General features: G+C 54.6%; 1 protein-coding gene across 1 annotated transcript; it reads right to left on the bottom strand.

The window, feature by feature from the left end:
* Positions 1-2,869: 2,869 nt before the first annotated feature.
* Positions 2,870-15,830, bottom strand: KMT5A (lysine methyltransferase 5A). The gene is made up of 7 exons (XM_044920916.1): positions 15,826-15,830; positions 14,477-14,633; positions 11,374-11,593; positions 10,882-10,969; positions 6,168-6,227; positions 4,779-4,969; positions 2,870-4,060 (listed from the first exon to the last, which is right to left on the bottom strand). Exons 2-7 carry the CDS (start codon positions 14,592-14,594, stop codon positions 3,850-3,852), a joined length of 888 nt encoding a protein of 295 aa, XP_044776851.1. The 5' UTR covers positions 14,595-14,633; positions 15,826-15,830; the 3' UTR covers positions 2,870-3,849.
* Positions 15,831-15,883: the final 53 nt, after the last annotated feature.

The following is a 15,883-nucleotide window of genomic DNA, read 5'->3' as shown; positions in this document are numbered from 1 at the left end:
GGATCCCAGCTCCAAAGTGGTAGAAGTCGGACCCGAACCCGGAGGTAAACTCCACAACCCAGGCTTCACCCACTCTGTCTCCCAAGAAATGCTGGCCCCGCTCAGGCCGGTCCAGAATGCCATCTTGGCAGAGCCGTTGATGAGGGGCTCCTGATTTCTAACCCCAGATGACGCTGTCATCCTCACGGCGTGCTCCCCTCTTCACACGGGGAGGGAGGGAAAAGCTTTTCTGTGCCTTGGAGGGGAGAGCTGGCTGGGAAAACGGATCTATGCATCCTGCCTTCAGAACCCTCATGCAGAGGCTGGGCAGACCGCACACAGGGGCAGTGAGACCACAGAACAGAGGGGGGGGGCAGGGGCGGGGGAAGCACTCTGTCTTTTGCAGGAGTGCAGAGCAGACTCAGCTCCTGGGAATGACATGTAAAGTCCACCCTCCAAGGCACCAGCCTTACATCCTAGAGTCCCAACGATCGCAGCCCACTTCCCATACCTGAGCCATTCTTGCTTCGGTTTCCATCTCCTTGTCTCCAGGCTGTAGGACAACCAGAAAGTCTAGAAGCAGACAGATCATCGTGCGTTGCTGTCTGTAAGCCATTAATACATATTACCTGCATTTCCAGACCTGGGGGTCCCCCTGTATAAATGCTCAGCTGCCTCTTTCTCCCTCGTGGAGATAGATAAGGCAAGAAAACCCACTCCGAGAGAAATGTCAAGTTAAAACAGCCCTGGTTCCTGTGTATCCCTGGGGGAAACTAAAAAAAAAAAAAAAAAAGACAATAAAGAGTGCTCAGATTTTAGCAACTCTTGGTCAAATCAGACACTGGGGTGTGGGAGTTCCAGAAGGTAATCCCGGGAGCATTTCTCCTGGAGCTGGGGCCCGGTGTGACCACGGAAAACTGCTAAAACTGCTCCCATGCTGCGGGCTTCCTTCTCCAAACCCAGCATCGGGAGGAACCAGCTGAGAAGTGGGTTTCCAAGCCAGGTTTCACAAGGCACAAGAAGTGGTTGCTGTAGAAATCATCTTTAAAAAATGAATAAGTAAATACAGCAACTAAATATCAGAGCTCGGAGGCTCTTAGCTATCAGTCCCGGGCACTTGCAAACAGTGAATGGTACAAACAACGCAGTTTTTTTTTTTTCTTTTCTTTTTTTCTTTCTTTGCTTTCTTTCTCTCTCTCTTTCCTTTATAGATTTTATTTATTTGAGAGAGAGAGAGAGAGAGAGAGACAGAGCACAAGCAGGGGGAAGGGGAGGGACAGAGGGAGAAGCAGACTCCCCGCTGAGCAGGGACCCTGAGATCATGACCTGAGCCAAACGCACATGCTTAACCGACTGAGCCACCCAGGCGCCCTGAAAAAAGCCAAGTTTCAATCCTAACAGCAAACATGGATGACTGCGGGGTATCTAGGTGCGAGGCAGTGCTCCACATGCTTTCCCCGTATGAACTCCTGTAACGCAATCACCCACGTGCGCACACCAGAATGGCTCCATGTCGCCCAGGGGGGAGGTGACACACACAGAGCTGTCACCTGCCCAAGGTCACACAGCCGGCTGTTCCAGGGCCGAGCGCACCCTGTTCCCTCCAAGGTGAAGATGCAGTCATCCATGACGGCTGAATCCTCAGGACACCCCTGCACGTCAGCAGGGCAGAGGCTGTTTCCGTGTGATGGTCAAGCTTCGGAAAAGGAAAGGGATTTGTGCAAGGTGACAGGCTGGCCAACACAGCTGCTCCTGGTGCCGGATCTTCTGCTTGTCAACCAAGGACTCTGTCCGCCTCGAGTGCGGGCGGCTGGTGGGCACAGAGATCTGGACTGGTAGGAGGGGCTTCCCGCCAAGACAGGGTGCAGATGATGATGCCAGTTGTTCTCAGGGAGGATTCAACATGCATTAGTTTTTAATCTTCTCTGGCACCTATGACCCCCACTGTACAATGAAGAGACTGTCCCCCTAGGAGGCCATTCACCAAGACAGACACATACTGCTCCGTAACCCTTTTTTAAAAAAAGATTTTATTTTTAAGTAATCTCTGCACCCAACATGGCGCTTGAACCCACAACCCCGAGATCAAGAGTTGCACACTCTACCGACAGAGCCAGCCGGGTACCCCTGCTGTGTAGTGTGTAGCCCTTTTGTAAAGTGAAGCAGAAAATTCCAGTCCTCTCTCTGCCATGTAAAAAACAGACACACAGGTGGCCTCGCCTGGCAATAAATATTTTAATTTTTGTTTCATTTTTATGATGACAAATAATTTTCAAGTTATTTCCTTTTTTTTTTTTTTAAATACAAAGCTAAACCACAAACAGGTACAACCAAGACATTTTATCTCACATTTACACACTCTGTCGGATCCTCCTCCAATTCTCTGACCACTGACCAGGCAAGTGGGGGGTGGGGGGGGGTGGGGGGAAGACTTTCTTAGGTAGCACCGTGGTGACGCCGGGGGGGCATCAAGGTTGAGGACAGGCTCTCATACCTGTCTCCATTCACATTTACCTGGGACCAGGGGAGGCTGGGAGACCCCAGGTCATGGATCCAGAGCCACGGCCCCCTGGACTGCAGGTTACCAGAGAATAGGTCCCCCTTCAAGAGGGAGGAAGCTACCTACTCCCCCTGCATCACAGTCAAGGTGAAAACTGTACCCTTAGCCTTGATCCCTGGGCTGCTGGGCCTGCCCACTCTGCTGGTGCACCAGCGGCTGGGGTAGGGGCCCTGCATTTCAGGGTCTGCGGGTTCCTCCTTCGGTTCATGGCTGCATCTTCATTTTTGCAGGAAGGACACCAGGTGGTCTGACAAACAGAAAGCCTGACAGCAGGTCTGGAACTTTCAACCCATTGGAATTGGGTCAGGGTGGGGGGAGGGGGGTGATGGGTAAGTAATTTCTGGTCCCGCTACAAAACTTTTATTTTTGATTAGAATAGAGTACCATCTCAAATCTCTTCTACAAAAACAAAAACCAAACCAAACCAAAACAAAAAGAAAAAAAAAAAGAAAAAATAAGAAAAAACGCAGCCACTTCACTCACTTCAAGACCTATATACATGTAAGTTGTTTTCTGTGGTTTTTTCTTTTTTTTTTTGTCTTTTTAAAATTTTTAAATTTTTATCATTTTTTTTTAAAATAAATTCAGTGTTCACATTTCTATAAAGAATTAACCCAGTTCTGGGAAACCCTGCCCCGGCAGGGCGAGCAAGCAATGCTTTTCCCTGCCCACATCTACTCTGATTACCCGCCCTGATGCTTCGAGGTGCCCAGAAAAGCGGCAGCCCGTGGAAGAGTAAACCTAGGCTCGGCCTGCGCCCGGGGGCCACTGGGTCAGTAAGCTTTCAAGAAAGCAGAGGGGAAGACTAGCTTACTGCGAAACCTTTTTAAAAAATATTCATACACTTCCATGTGCGCCTGTCCAGACGTCAGGAAAACAAGAGCTTGGGAACACCCCGGCCGGGCCTCGGGAGTCGCCGGCGGGGGCGTGGGAGGAGAGTCCTGGCTCTTCGGCGGGAGGCGGGCGTCACCCGGCCTCCTAGTTCATGTTCACTCTTTCCTCTAAAACCTGTGCTGCGTCCTCGACTGCATGCACGGGAAGCACGAACGTGTGACTTGTATGCAAAAAAGGTACAAAACAACTAGAATATAAAAGTTTTGGTAATATAAGGCCATCTGTTCCAGTCCACCTTGGAAACCTGCAACAGATATTTAAATACTACAGTGAAAAGGCATCTTAATATACTTTTTAAAAACATCTGAAGTAATCTGCTAAGATTAAGTGTGTAAAAAAAAAAAAAACCAAAAACTCAATTCCCTTTGGGGGCACTTTGTCCGTGGAAGGAGGGAGGGGCGGGGAGGGCGGGGAGGTTAATGCTTCAGCCAGGGGTGCGCTTCGATGGAGGCGCGGCTGCGGTCCCCGTAGTCGTACAGGAGCTCCTCCCCCGCCTTGATGTCGCGGGAGGCGATGAGGATGAGGTGAGGCACGCCGTCGATGTCGTGCAGTTTGGTTTGGCAGTTTCCACATTTACTGTGATTGATCAGTCGTCCCAGGCGATTTGTCTCTCTAGTCGCATCCACACTGGCGGGAGGGAGGGCGACAGAGGATTACACTGACAAAGGGGCTTTTGATCCCAGTCACGCCAGCTCTCGACGCTGGTGGGATGTCGATTTATGGCCGCGTTTCGGGGAAAGCAGTTCAGATCAAAAAACCATCTTTAAGAGCCCAGGGAGGCACTGGGTGGGAGGCGGCAGGAACGCAAAAGGCTCTTTGTGGGGGCGTGTGAGGCAAGTGCGTAACAGATAAATGAGTACAAATCAACTCGGCTGGTAGTGGGGGAAGCTGCGCGTGTGAGGAGGCAGGGAGCTTCGGGAACTCTCCGTACCCCCTGCTCCATTTTACTGGGGACCTAAAACCGCTCAGAAAAATAGAGCCTAATAAAAACAAAAACAAACAAAACAAAAACCCCAATCGAGTGCACCGGCCATATGGGGAAAGGGGCAGCCAGGGATTTCTAGAGCTGCTCTGGCTGCAGGCCACGAGAGCGCGCGGCCTGGTGAGCCTCGGAGCGGACTGTCCCCGCCTAGCCCGCTTCTGCTTCTCGTCTGCTCAGACGGCAGCCGGAACAGCTCCAACCCCACATGGTAAAACGGCAAGTGGGGGAGAGCTGCTTCGCAGCTTGGAAAAAAAAGACGTGGCAAGAGTGAAACCAGAAGCAGGATGCCCTCGTGGCTCCCGGCCCGGAGGCCTGTCCTCTGCCAGGGCACGGAAAAGCCACTTGAAGCTCCAGCGGACTTACCAGTAGGTTTTGCTCAGATACTGAAAATAGTACATGTAGCAGCCCGTCGAGGGGTCCTGTGCATACAGAGCCTCCCGCTTCTTGGCGTCAGTGATCTCGATGAGGTCCCCGTGGTACTCGACCACAAACTCGCCCCGGGAGAACTGCTTGGTGGCGATCACACCCCTGCCCTTGCCGTCGATGAGGTCAATCTGTCGGGAGGTGAGGAGAAGCGCTGCTTCCTGACCCCGCGCAGGGCCAGCGGCCCGGGCTTGCCCCCCTCGCCGAGGTGTGCCCTAGATCCCGCACTACGGACACAGCACGGCGGGCAGGATGAACCGGATAAAAGCTGTTCCACCGTCGCCACAACCTGTCACCCCACAAGGGTCCCTCGTGCTCTTTGCAAAGCACTGTTACATGTGAGCCTCCGGAGAGACCTGCCGGGTGGGTGTTGCCCCAGTTTGTAGAGGAGGGAACGGAGGCTCCAAGAGGCAGACCCCCGTCCAAGGCCACGTGGCGGGGAAGTGATAAAGCCCGACTCACATCCACACACGTGGCCTCTTCTGGGGAGCAGTAGGACCCCGTGTTCCAAGTGTCTCCTTTTTTCTGGAATTTACCCTCCCGTGCTTCTCCTCGCTCCGTTACAAATGGGGTTGCGGGGTGACTGCTTGCGGGGCCCAGACTTAAGTTCGGGTTCTCCTGGATGGGTGTGTGGAACTGGAACTTTTTTCTGACCCTCGGGTCCCAGCCCAGACCCACCTGGTGGCCACTGTAGGGCTCCGCCCCTCTCATCCACCCAGTGTTTGCAATACATGAGAATAAAGGAAATTTCTTGGGCCTGTCGTTTCCCAGGAAAACAGTTTAGGAAAAATGTTTGCCCAGGCCTCATGCTAAATGAAAGAAAGCCAGCTACGACAGGCCATCTACTCTGTGACTCCATTCACGTGACATGTCCAGAACAGGCAAATCCACAGACACACAGCTGGGGCTGGGGGAGTGGGGGGTGACGGCTACTGGGTGCAGGGTTTCCATTTGGGAGGATGAGAAAATTCTGGAACTAGACAGGGATGACAGTTACACAACACTGTGAACGTACTTAACGACACGGAATTGTACACCTTAAACGGGTTAAAATGGTACGTTTTATGTTATACATATTTTACCGCAATCTTAAAAAGGTTTCTCAGGATAACGTTTCCCATATAAAAACCATTAGGGTTTCCCTCCCGAGATGCTCCCTGGGCAGATTTCGTATCTGGCCCCTTGACAACCTAAGGGTCTGACTAGCCGCAGTGACTGTTAACGGGGTTACGGCAGCCCGCCGGCCGCTGGGTGCTGAGGAGCGGGGTGGGGGGGGGCGGTGTACCTTCCAGCCTCAGCCTCCGAGCAGTAGACCCTGCTGCCCCTTACCTTCATTCCTTCTTCCTTCCCACTTTCAATCAACTCGTCTATTCTTTTCCTTTCTTCAGACTGGGTGGAGGGAAGAGAAACAAGAAGCACTTCAGCATTCTCTCCTGGGCCACTCTGGGCAGACTGGACCACCCGCAGGTCACTCACGGCTGGCCTCCGTGACATCAGTCCCCAAAGACGCCCATGCCCCACAGCGCCATCTGTCTCTCACTGCCCATCTGTTGTGGACAGTTTGCCACCTGGGGCTCAAATGGACCAGGAGGGACGCAGTGGTGGCCCGACTGCAGAACTGGGTTGGGGGTTGGGTTCTATTTGGCACGTGCAGTGTTTTTTAAACCATCTAAATTGCCAACATGAAAAAATCATGACTCTTGACTTCATATAAAATCGGCTAGGGCAGATGAGAGGCTGTGCCTTTCGAAGGGGCGGGTGTACGTCAGTCACGTCCCTCCTGTCTGATGGCCCCTGTTGGCACCCTGGTTCAGGAACTTTGACCTGGGTCTCCATGAAGCCACTGCTACGGATGAGAACATGCCTCCCATCCCCAAGAGGCAGGACCACCCTGAACAAAGAAGTCAGACAGGAGTGGACACTCCTGGCCCCACCGGCCCCTCGGGGCCACCACCTCCCTCCCAGATCCAAGTGCCCGGGACTGCGGGGAGGCACGGGGAGCCACACAGAGACCACCAGAAGCCCAGGCCCCCCACTGGCTGCCACGGCTGGGCTCACAGGCGAGGCCTCCACCCAGCGCCGAGCACAGACCCAGCCGGGCCGGCAGCCCCCACCCGCAGCGCGCACGGACTCGGTCCCTCTCCACGTGGATGTACTGAACGCCCGTGGCGTGACGCGGAGCCCGGGTCTCTGTAGGTTTACAGACACCGTGCAAGAGCCACACCAGACAGCTTGCCTCCAGCCCACACCCCAGCGCTTTCACGGCCGCCTCCCCGGGCTCCTGGCGTCCGCTCTGACCACCCCTTCACTCTATTCCCCGCACAGCAGCCAGAGGGGTCTTGGAAAAAGCTACTTAAGGGGCGCCTGGGCAGCTCAGTCGGTTAAGCGTCCGACTCTTGGTTTCGGCTCAGGTCATGATCTCTTGGGGTCATGGGATCGAGCCCCACCATCAGGCTCTGTGCTCTGCAGGGAGTCTGCTTGAAATTCTCTCTCTTCCCTTCCTGCCCCCCACTCTCACTTGCTCTCTCTTTCTCTCTCAAATAAATAAATCTTTAAAAAAATAAATAAAAAATGGGACGCCTGGGTGGCTCAGTCGTTAAGCGTCTGCCTTCGGCTCAGGTCATGATCCCGTGGTCCTGGGATCGAGCCCCACGTCGGGCTCCCTGCTCCCTCTGTCCCTTCCCCCCGCTCGTGTGCTCTTTCTTTCACTCTCAAGTAAGTAAAAATAAAATAAAATAAAAATGTACATAAGATCATGTCATTTCCCTGCTTAAAGCCTTCCAAAAAGTTTAATGAATAGTAATGGGCCAGTGTTGGTTCACTGTGACAAATGTACCAGGACAGTGTATGGAAGGTGTTAATGATGGGGAAACCGAGTAAACGGTCTATGGGGGTACTCTGCACTATCTCTGCAACTCCTCTATAAATCTAAAATTATTCCAAAATAAAAAATTTATTTAAAGAGAAGCAAAAGCTTGGGGCGCCTGGGTGGTGCAGTGTGCTGAGTGCCCAGCTCTTGGTTTTGGCTCAGGTCATGATCTCAGGGTCGTGAGATCGAGCCCCGCGTTGGGCTCTGCACTCAGTGGGACTCTGCTTGAGACTCTCTCTCTCTCCTTCTGTCCCTCCCCCTCTCAAAAGAATAAATAAATCTTAAAAAAAAAAAAAAGAGAGAAGCAAAAGCTTTTCCATACCTTCTCACTGCTACGGAGATAAAACCCACTTTTCCGATGGCCTGTAAGGCTCTGCAGGGTCCCTGCCCTGCCTCAGCAGCCATCTTCACCCCTTCTCCCACATTCTGGCCACACTGATGACTCTCTTAGAGGGCCAGGCTAGTTCCTGCCTCGGGGCCTTTGCACGTGCTCTTCCCCCTGCCTGGAACACCCTTTCCCCAATCCATTCACCTGGCTTGTGTGCTCCCTTCTTTCTAAGCTCTGTTCAAAAGGCACCTCCCTCAGTGAAATTTCCCTGACTACTGTAGCTAAAGTAGCCTTAGCCTCACTGTGCTTTCACACTACTCTGTTTTATTAAATTAATGTCAAAGGACTATCTGAAATTACCTTGTTCTTTGGTGGTTGTTTTTTTTAAGTTGTTAATCACTCTCCACTTGAATATAAGCTCCCTGAGGACAGGAGATCTTGTATGCCGTGGGATATCCTGGCCGAGAACAGTGCCTGGCACAAAGTAAGCCCTCAAGCAACGGCAACATCAACACATACACATCACACACACAACCACCTTGCTGAAAAATTAGTGTGCGGAGAAGACCAGACCAGGGAGAAATGCAGTGAGCTCTGTAACCGGGATTGATGGTGGGCTAGGCACCCGGGGACTTTCCTGCTGGGACTGAATGAGGCAAGAGGAGCTGAGCGGGGGGAAGCTGGGCGCAGGCTAGATGCCCTGAATGCAGAGCGCAGTCTGAGTTTCGTTCTGGAGGCTCAGTGCTTGGGGGCATGCACCAACCAGCTCCAGGCTTCCGAAGAGAATTCAGGCAGGCAGCAGCCCGGGCAGGGCGGGGGTGGGGGTGGGGTTGCTAGAGGCGGACTGAGTGGGAGGTAAGCAAGGTCTGAATTAGGTCGAGGCTGCTCTGCACATCAGGCCCGGGGCTGGGCTGGGGAGAAAGAAGCCGGGGCACTGCCCCAGTGCAGGCTGTCACCCCACCCACAAGCAGGCCAACCAGCTAAGGGGCCCCCGCAGCGAAACAACGAGGGGTTCAGGGTATCTCTCCAAGGCCCAGTGTCCACCCTCTTCCCTGGCCCTGGCCCTGGCCGCTCTGCCTTCAAACTCAATTAAGTATCCACAAAGGTTTTAATTTTAGTTTCTCCTCTGGCTACCCCCAGCCCCCTCTTATGCCCCCTGTGCCTGGGCCGTGGTTTCTGGGGCCTCAAAGAGCAGGCAGGGCAGGACTGACCTCACCCCTCAGATGAGGCCCAGCTGCCCCACCCTCGAGCTTCACCTGTGCCATCCAGAGAAGACACCGCCCTGGCCAACCACAGCCTCGCCACCTCAGCCAACAGCCGCCTTCCCGCCGGGCCAGCAGCCCCCTGGCCCTGGAGTTCACTCAGCAGAGCCGCCCCAAACAAGCGGAGCGCGGCACGGCTCTCCTCGCCACTGGCTCTTTGTCTGGTGACATGGCGAGCTTACTAGCTGCAGACCAAGCTTCGGAGAAGTGAGTGTCTGCTCCCTTCTGCTCATCTGCTGCGACATTTTGCAGACCTGCATCACGTCCCTCCTCCAGCCAGAAAAGCCCTTCGTTTTCATTAAAAAGGCAAACTGAGCTGCCCCCGCTCTGCAGCCCGTGGCAGGCCTCGGCGAACCCCCAGCACTCCCTGGGTGGGGACCGCAGCCCCGACCGCGGCTGGGAGGTGTTTGGGGTTCCGGGGCCTGGCACCACCTCGCCCTCTGCAGTGCTGTCTGTGAGACCGACCTAGCACGGCCTCCTGCTGCAGGCAAACATTTTATAAGAGCTTGTTCTTGGCTCAAAGACACTGCCTTTCTAAAGAAATAAAGCCAAAGCTGCTCTCTGGGGGGCGGGGGATGGACCCCTTCTCTCATTTATTTTAAAGGAAGCCTCATCAATTCAAACAAGCAGAGCAAGAGAATGCTAAATTGCCGTATCTGCATCTATGGTTTTAACCCACAAAATGCAGAAGGAGTCTAGTTCAGGTTGAAAAGCTAAAACCGACAAGGCCTCAAGGAGGAGGCTGGGGGGGGGGGGGGGGGGGCCCCGGGGGAACTCCCCCGCCGCTCTGTGGGGGCGGCAATCCGAGCTCTGCTCCTGCCCCCCGGCTGGCTGTGAGGGTGCGGGCGGGCGGGGGGCTGCAGGGCACACGGCGCCCGGGGTCCTGGGGTCCGTCTCCTCAACAGAAAGGCCAGGACTGCACCTCCCCGCACCAAACACTGACCTGCTGCCGCTGGACGGCCGACTGCGGAGCCGGTCTGTAGCTCGCAGCCTACAGACCTGGGGGCCCAGCCTGCTCTTCCCACCTCCTAGGGCCACAGCCCGGGGGAGCGAGGACAGAGGCGCCACGGGAAGTGACAGCTATGGGGAGCAACTGCGGCAGTGTAACCGCTGGCCGGTGCCCCCCGGGGGCCAGGCCCGGTTCCCAGCTCCTCGTGCCCCGGCGCGCCGGCCCTCCCGGCTACACCCCTACAAGCTAGTGCTTTGTTGTCCTGCTGGACACACAGGGCGACCGAGGCACAGAGCAGACGCGTGACTGGCCCGAGTCGTACAACCATGAGTGGCTTCCAAGCCACTGCTCCGTGCCCCCTTGAGACGCTCCACGGAGTGCGTGGCGAGCAGACGGACAAGCCTCGCAAAGAACACACGGCCCCCCGGGGTCCCAGGCTCCCTCGGCCCCGCCCACACGCCTGGACAAGATGCTGTCACCAGACCGCCGGCCGCGCCATGCCATGCGCCTTCACGGAGGCGTCGTGCTGAGCCTCGGGTGGCCCCCAACGTCAGGATGACGCCCACTAGGCCACGGCCGCCACAGAGAACGCGCCCGCCCGCCCCGCGAGCCCGGAGGAAAGCCGCGGCCTCTACCTGCAGCTCAGCTTTGCTCTTCCGGGAGCTCCTGCGCACCGGGTAGAAATCCGTAAGTTTGCGGTTCTGCTGCGTCTTCCCTTGAGCTCTGGGGTGGGAAGGGTAGAGGAGAAAACAAGGATGAGCACTGAAGACGCCCTCAGCCCGGAGGCACGCCACTCCTCAGCGATCATGTCACTTCCACACCTCTGTCCACCGGGACCTGCGCTCACGCAGGCTCACCTGCCCAAGGGGGCGTCGGAGCGTCAAAAGGCAGGTTGCCTCCTGGGGGGGGGGGGGCGGGGGGAAGAGCTCCTGAGCTCTGGACTCGGGCCAGACTGACATGCTGACAAGTAACGGTGTCCCTGGTGGTGACGCACGGCACCTGAGCCCCGATGACACAGACGCCGGGCGGGGGCCCTGCTCCCCCTAGCGAGCACCTGAGCCGGGGCCACTGGGGTGAGAAGCAGCACGCTGCGCCGTGGCAGGGGAAGGGCTCTGGAAGGCACTTACTTTTTCCGAGGGGCCTGTTTGCCCTTGACGGGCTTTTTCAGGGCTGGCTTGGCCACGGCGGCAATGGCAGGATCACAAGACGAGGTCGGAGTTTTTGGAGGTTCTGCTGCTTCAGATTTTTGGTTTGGAAAAGGTGCCAGGGGACCTCTCCTGGCGTCTTTGAGCTTCTGTTCCTCGGACTTCATGGTGCTCCGTACCGCGTTCCCACTGTTTCTCTTCTCTGCAGGCAGAGCGTGGGAAAGACAGAGGGTTAGACTCCACTCTCCGTGTCCCAATCTCTCAACCCTCAGCTGCATTCTAAGACAGGCTTTCAGAGGAGAGAGGACCCTGGGTGGGTGTGCCAGTCGCAGCGCCCCCCGCCTGTGAGACCCCGTGTCTGCCAAGGGCTTCCGGGGGAGAAGCATGTAGCTTTACTTTCGGACCCACACACTGGGCAGAGCTGTTCGTCTGCATCTTTTTAATTTTTTTTCCTTCAGCTTTACTGAAGTATCGCTGACAAATAAAATAGTAAGATATTTGCAGTGTACTTCCTGATGAGTGGATAGACATGATGGAAGGACTGCTCCCATCTAGTCTGTGAACGTGTCTGATCTCCTGCAGACCCCAGGAGAAAAGCTAAATTCCCAGAGTGGGCCAGCGTTGATGGACAGGAAAAAGGTAATAAAGCAGAACTTCTTCCCTAGCAAAGACCTCTTCCCCAAGAGCCGCCTGGCATGCTTCATTTCAGACTCTTAAGAAAAAAACATTTCCTCTTCTAACGGGGCCAAAGCCCTACGTTCATGGTGGTTCTCAGCACAGTGACCTGACACTGGTCAGTGCGGCGCCGGAAGGGACGGCAAAAAGGATTCGTTACTAAAAATAGTTGTGAAGCACCAGTGTGGGTGAATGATTCACTTTTTTAAAAAACGACTTACTTAAAAAAAAAAAAAAAAAAGACTTACTTAAAAAAAAAACAATAAGTAAATAATACGTAGCTGGTAGGAACGTAAAATGGCGCAGTCACTTTCAAAAAGAGTCTGGCAGTTGTTCAAAAGTTCAACATGGAGTTACCATATGACCCAGCAATTCCACGCCTAGGCGGCTGCGAACACAATTAAAAACATATGTCCGCACAAAAAACCTGTATGTGAATGTTTGTGGCAGCTTATTCACAATAGCCAAAGAGGAGAAACCACCCAAATGTCCATCCACTGATGACTGGGTGAGTACACTGGGGTCCATCGACGTGACGGAATATTATTCAGCCACGGAAAGGAGCGAAGTCCTAACACCTGCCCTTGAAAACATGATGCTGAGTGGAAGAAGCCAGACACCCAAGACTACAGATCCTGCGTGATTCCATTTACTTATGTCCAGAACCAGCAAATCCACACGGATAGAAAGTAGATTAGTGGTTGCCAGGGGCTGGGGGAGAGGTGGTATGAGGAGAGACTAATGGGCACAAGGCCTGTTTTGTGGGGTGAGGAAATGTTCTGGTACCAGACAGCTGGTCATGGTTGCGCCGGTCTCTGAAGAGACTAAAAACCACTGCGTTGTACACTTTAAAACGGCGACCACTATGATATGTGAGCTCAATAAATAAGCTAAAAAGAAAACTAAATACATCCAAATCCAGCCAGGCCATTCTCACTGCCTTACATGCCTTCAGTGGAACCAGAGGGAGTGAAGTCCAAGACATCACCCATAAAAACCCTAGGAGTGTGTGATGCCCATGAACGTCAGCGACCACGTCAGTCTGAGTCAAAGCAGAAAAAGGGTTGAGAATCAAGGACAAAAGCCTGGCCCTTGGGCTCTCCTTCAAATATATCTGGCCCCAAATCCTAACTGTGGCCATTTAGTGACACTGTAAGTCAAATAAGCTTATGTACCATGCCACCATTGAGGATCATTTACATTCCACCCCACTCCAGGAGGGATGGGAGACTGCCTGACCACCACCCAGGGAGAGCCCGTTTGCCACCCAGCCCCTCCTCGGTGGAGGCTCGTCTAAGTGCTGCCGATGCAGCAAGGATCAGGCCAGCCCAGGAAGGGCGGCCGGTGTGGAGCACTGTACAAAGCCCTCTGCACCCATGCTTTTACCAATCTTTAGAATAGCCCAGCAAAGTAGGAGTTCTCCCTCCCACTTCAAAGATGAAAGAACGAAGGCTCAGAAAAGCGGAGTGACCTGCCCCAGCCTCTCCTTGGAAGTGGCAGAGCTAGGATTAGAACCCAAATCATTTGACGACTGACTGAAACAGTATCACCCACTGCCCTGGGCGGGGAATCAAGCCGAGGCCCGGCTCCTACCCCTGGCTCTGGGCTTCCCCACGCCTGGCGCTCAGATCTGGCCCCGGACATTGGCCTCACCATCACTTATGGCACTTTCTGGAAATGAATTACGAGGCTTCCTCGTCCGGAGCCCCTGGCAGCCAGAGTTCTGCTTCTTTAAGGCAAGTTTTAATTAGAAGGGAGAGTGGTGCACTGGGGAAAGCTCCTAGTCCCCACTGCAGCTTTAACAGGGGAAACATTTGGAAGAGAGCAAGATTTCTACGAGGTTTCAGCTTGCTTTGCAGGGCCGAACAGAATTTTCAGTAACTATGTATGTTCTTGTTCAATATTTTAACTCCAAACCTCACTACAGAGTATGCTGCTTCAGAAAGCAGCACTGAACACTTGAGTGGAAAGAAACTCAGAAATGAGGTCAAGGCCAGCTCAAAAGAGGGAAGGAAGTCGGTTCCCTACGTTCACACAACACAGTTAGGGCTGCCAGCACCTGGCCTGTACCATCCAGACTCGTAACTTCTGTACTTTGGGTACATGTGAGCCTCTTCATCTGCAGCTCAGGTGTTATTTTTGCAACTTGGCAACACACTCAAGCTTGAAGGACATGCTAACTCTTGTGAAAGCAGGGAAAACCTGTTAGACCGACAGGGCACACACCCCGGGACAGGCCTCTCTTCCCCTGTGTCTGTTTCTTAGCAGCAAGACAGAATGTGGTTCAAACCCTTGAACTTGGGTTTGAAAAGGCTGGATAAACATTTAATATATGTGCACAATTATGAAGGAGAGAGGCTTCTGCAACCCGACCAGCTGTGGTCAGAACAGGGCCATTTCAGAGCCTTACCTTCTCGTTTCCTGTAGAGTCCGGCTAATGGCTTCCCCTGGCATTTGACTTCGTGATGTGCAACTGAGTTCTCTTCCTGAAGGGGGGAACGCATTCCAGAGCATTTGTTGGGGCTCATGTAGGAATAGATCTTTGATTGCCCGGTAAATACGTTCTCCTAAAACGACAAACGCATGTTCTGAAAGAGGCTTGAAGAAGAAGATCCCAGGGCAAATGGCGGAGAAGGGCACTCAGAATAACCGAAACCAAAAACCGACACCATCTCTCAAAAGCAGGCCACCAGGAGTTGCCAGCCCTGGGAGAACAGTGGAAGGTTTACGATCTCCCAGGTCCGAGTTAGACATTTCCTGAACTCATGTGGTCTCGAATTCTGGTCACTAAGGACGCATCTGGCCAGCAGGAAGCCAGCTGTATACCAAGGCGTATACCAGAAGCAGACAACCTACCAGCAGCAGGCGGGTCAGAATGACCCGGACTGAACAACTGCAGAATTTGAAGGGCTGGCCTATGTGCAGGAGCTAACTCCCCTGGCAGGAGCTGCAGGAGCTCTTAGCACAGAAACAGGCCTCAGGGAATCTGATTAACCACTTCTTGGTCCTGAAGGCCTCCGGTAGGACTTGTCATTACTGCCTGAGCCTTCAGTGTGCCCAAGCCTGGCCCCTCTCAAATCAACGCAGCCCAGCAGCCTCCCAGGACTGCGGGACTGGACTGCAGTGGTAACTGAGGGGTGGGGTTGGGGGTGGAGAGCTTAATAAAAGCAGAGCCTAGAGCCAGCGCATGCAGGGCGGTCACTCTACTGCAAATGGCATCTTGGCATTAATAGGAGGAGGGTGGGCAGGCGGGTGGGGCGGTACAGGTCACTGCTGGCGTCTCTGGGCGTGGGGCCTCCCTCGCCTCTGAGTAAGCACAGAATGGGAGGAGGGCTTCCCCAGAAACACTGCTAGGGCCCTTCTGCCTGGTGAACCTTTAAACACCAAGTCAGCGAGACCCGTGACCTCTCTGAGGGACCCGGCCAGGCCCTGCACACCCTGGGAAGGCAGCCACTGCCGAGGTAGCTGGGTCTCGGGGTGCGGAAATGCCATAAAGACACAAACTTTTCCGAGGTCAAATACTGCCAGGGTCATGGCGGAGCCAGTGTGGACGCCACTCCCAGGCAGGCAGCAGAAAAGGAAGCTGCCCGAGCCGGGCGCCCCGCCCGCACGCCCGCACCCCCCGCCCCTGGGCCCAGGGCCGCGGGCGGGGGGTCCCGGGGCGCGCGCACGTGCTCGAGGCGCCGGGCCGGCGGGGGCGGCCCGGCCGCGCGGCCCCTCGGGACGCGCCGCGAGAGTGCGGGGGGGGTGCCTGCTTACCCCGTTGGTGCTCTTTATGGCATTTCCGCACCCCGAGACCCAGCTACCTCGGCAGTGG

Source organism: Neomonachus schauinslandi, chromosome 14 (assembly GCF_002201575.2).
Source record: "Neomonachus schauinslandi chromosome 14, ASM220157v2, whole genome shotgun sequence".
Classification (NCBI taxonomy): domain Eukaryota; kingdom Metazoa; phylum Chordata; class Mammalia; order Carnivora; family Phocidae; genus Neomonachus; species Neomonachus schauinslandi.
Note: the sequence above shows the minus strand (reverse complement) of the source record. Positions and strands in the feature narration are given on the sequence as shown.

Coding starts and splice junctions, on each gene's coding strand:
- KMT5A (XM_044920916.1), bottom strand. CDS start 14,594: ATGAGCCCCAACAAATGCTCTGGAATGCGTTCCCCCCTTCAGGAAGAG. Junction 11,594..14,476: donor ACTCTACAGGAAACGAGAAG/GTAAGGCTCTGA, acceptor CTCTGCCTGCAG/AGAAGAGAAACAGTGGGAAC. Junction 6,228..10,881: donor AGAGCAAAGCTGAGCTGCAG/GTAGAGGCCGCG, acceptor CCCTCCACCCAG/TCTGAAGAAAGGAAAAGAAT.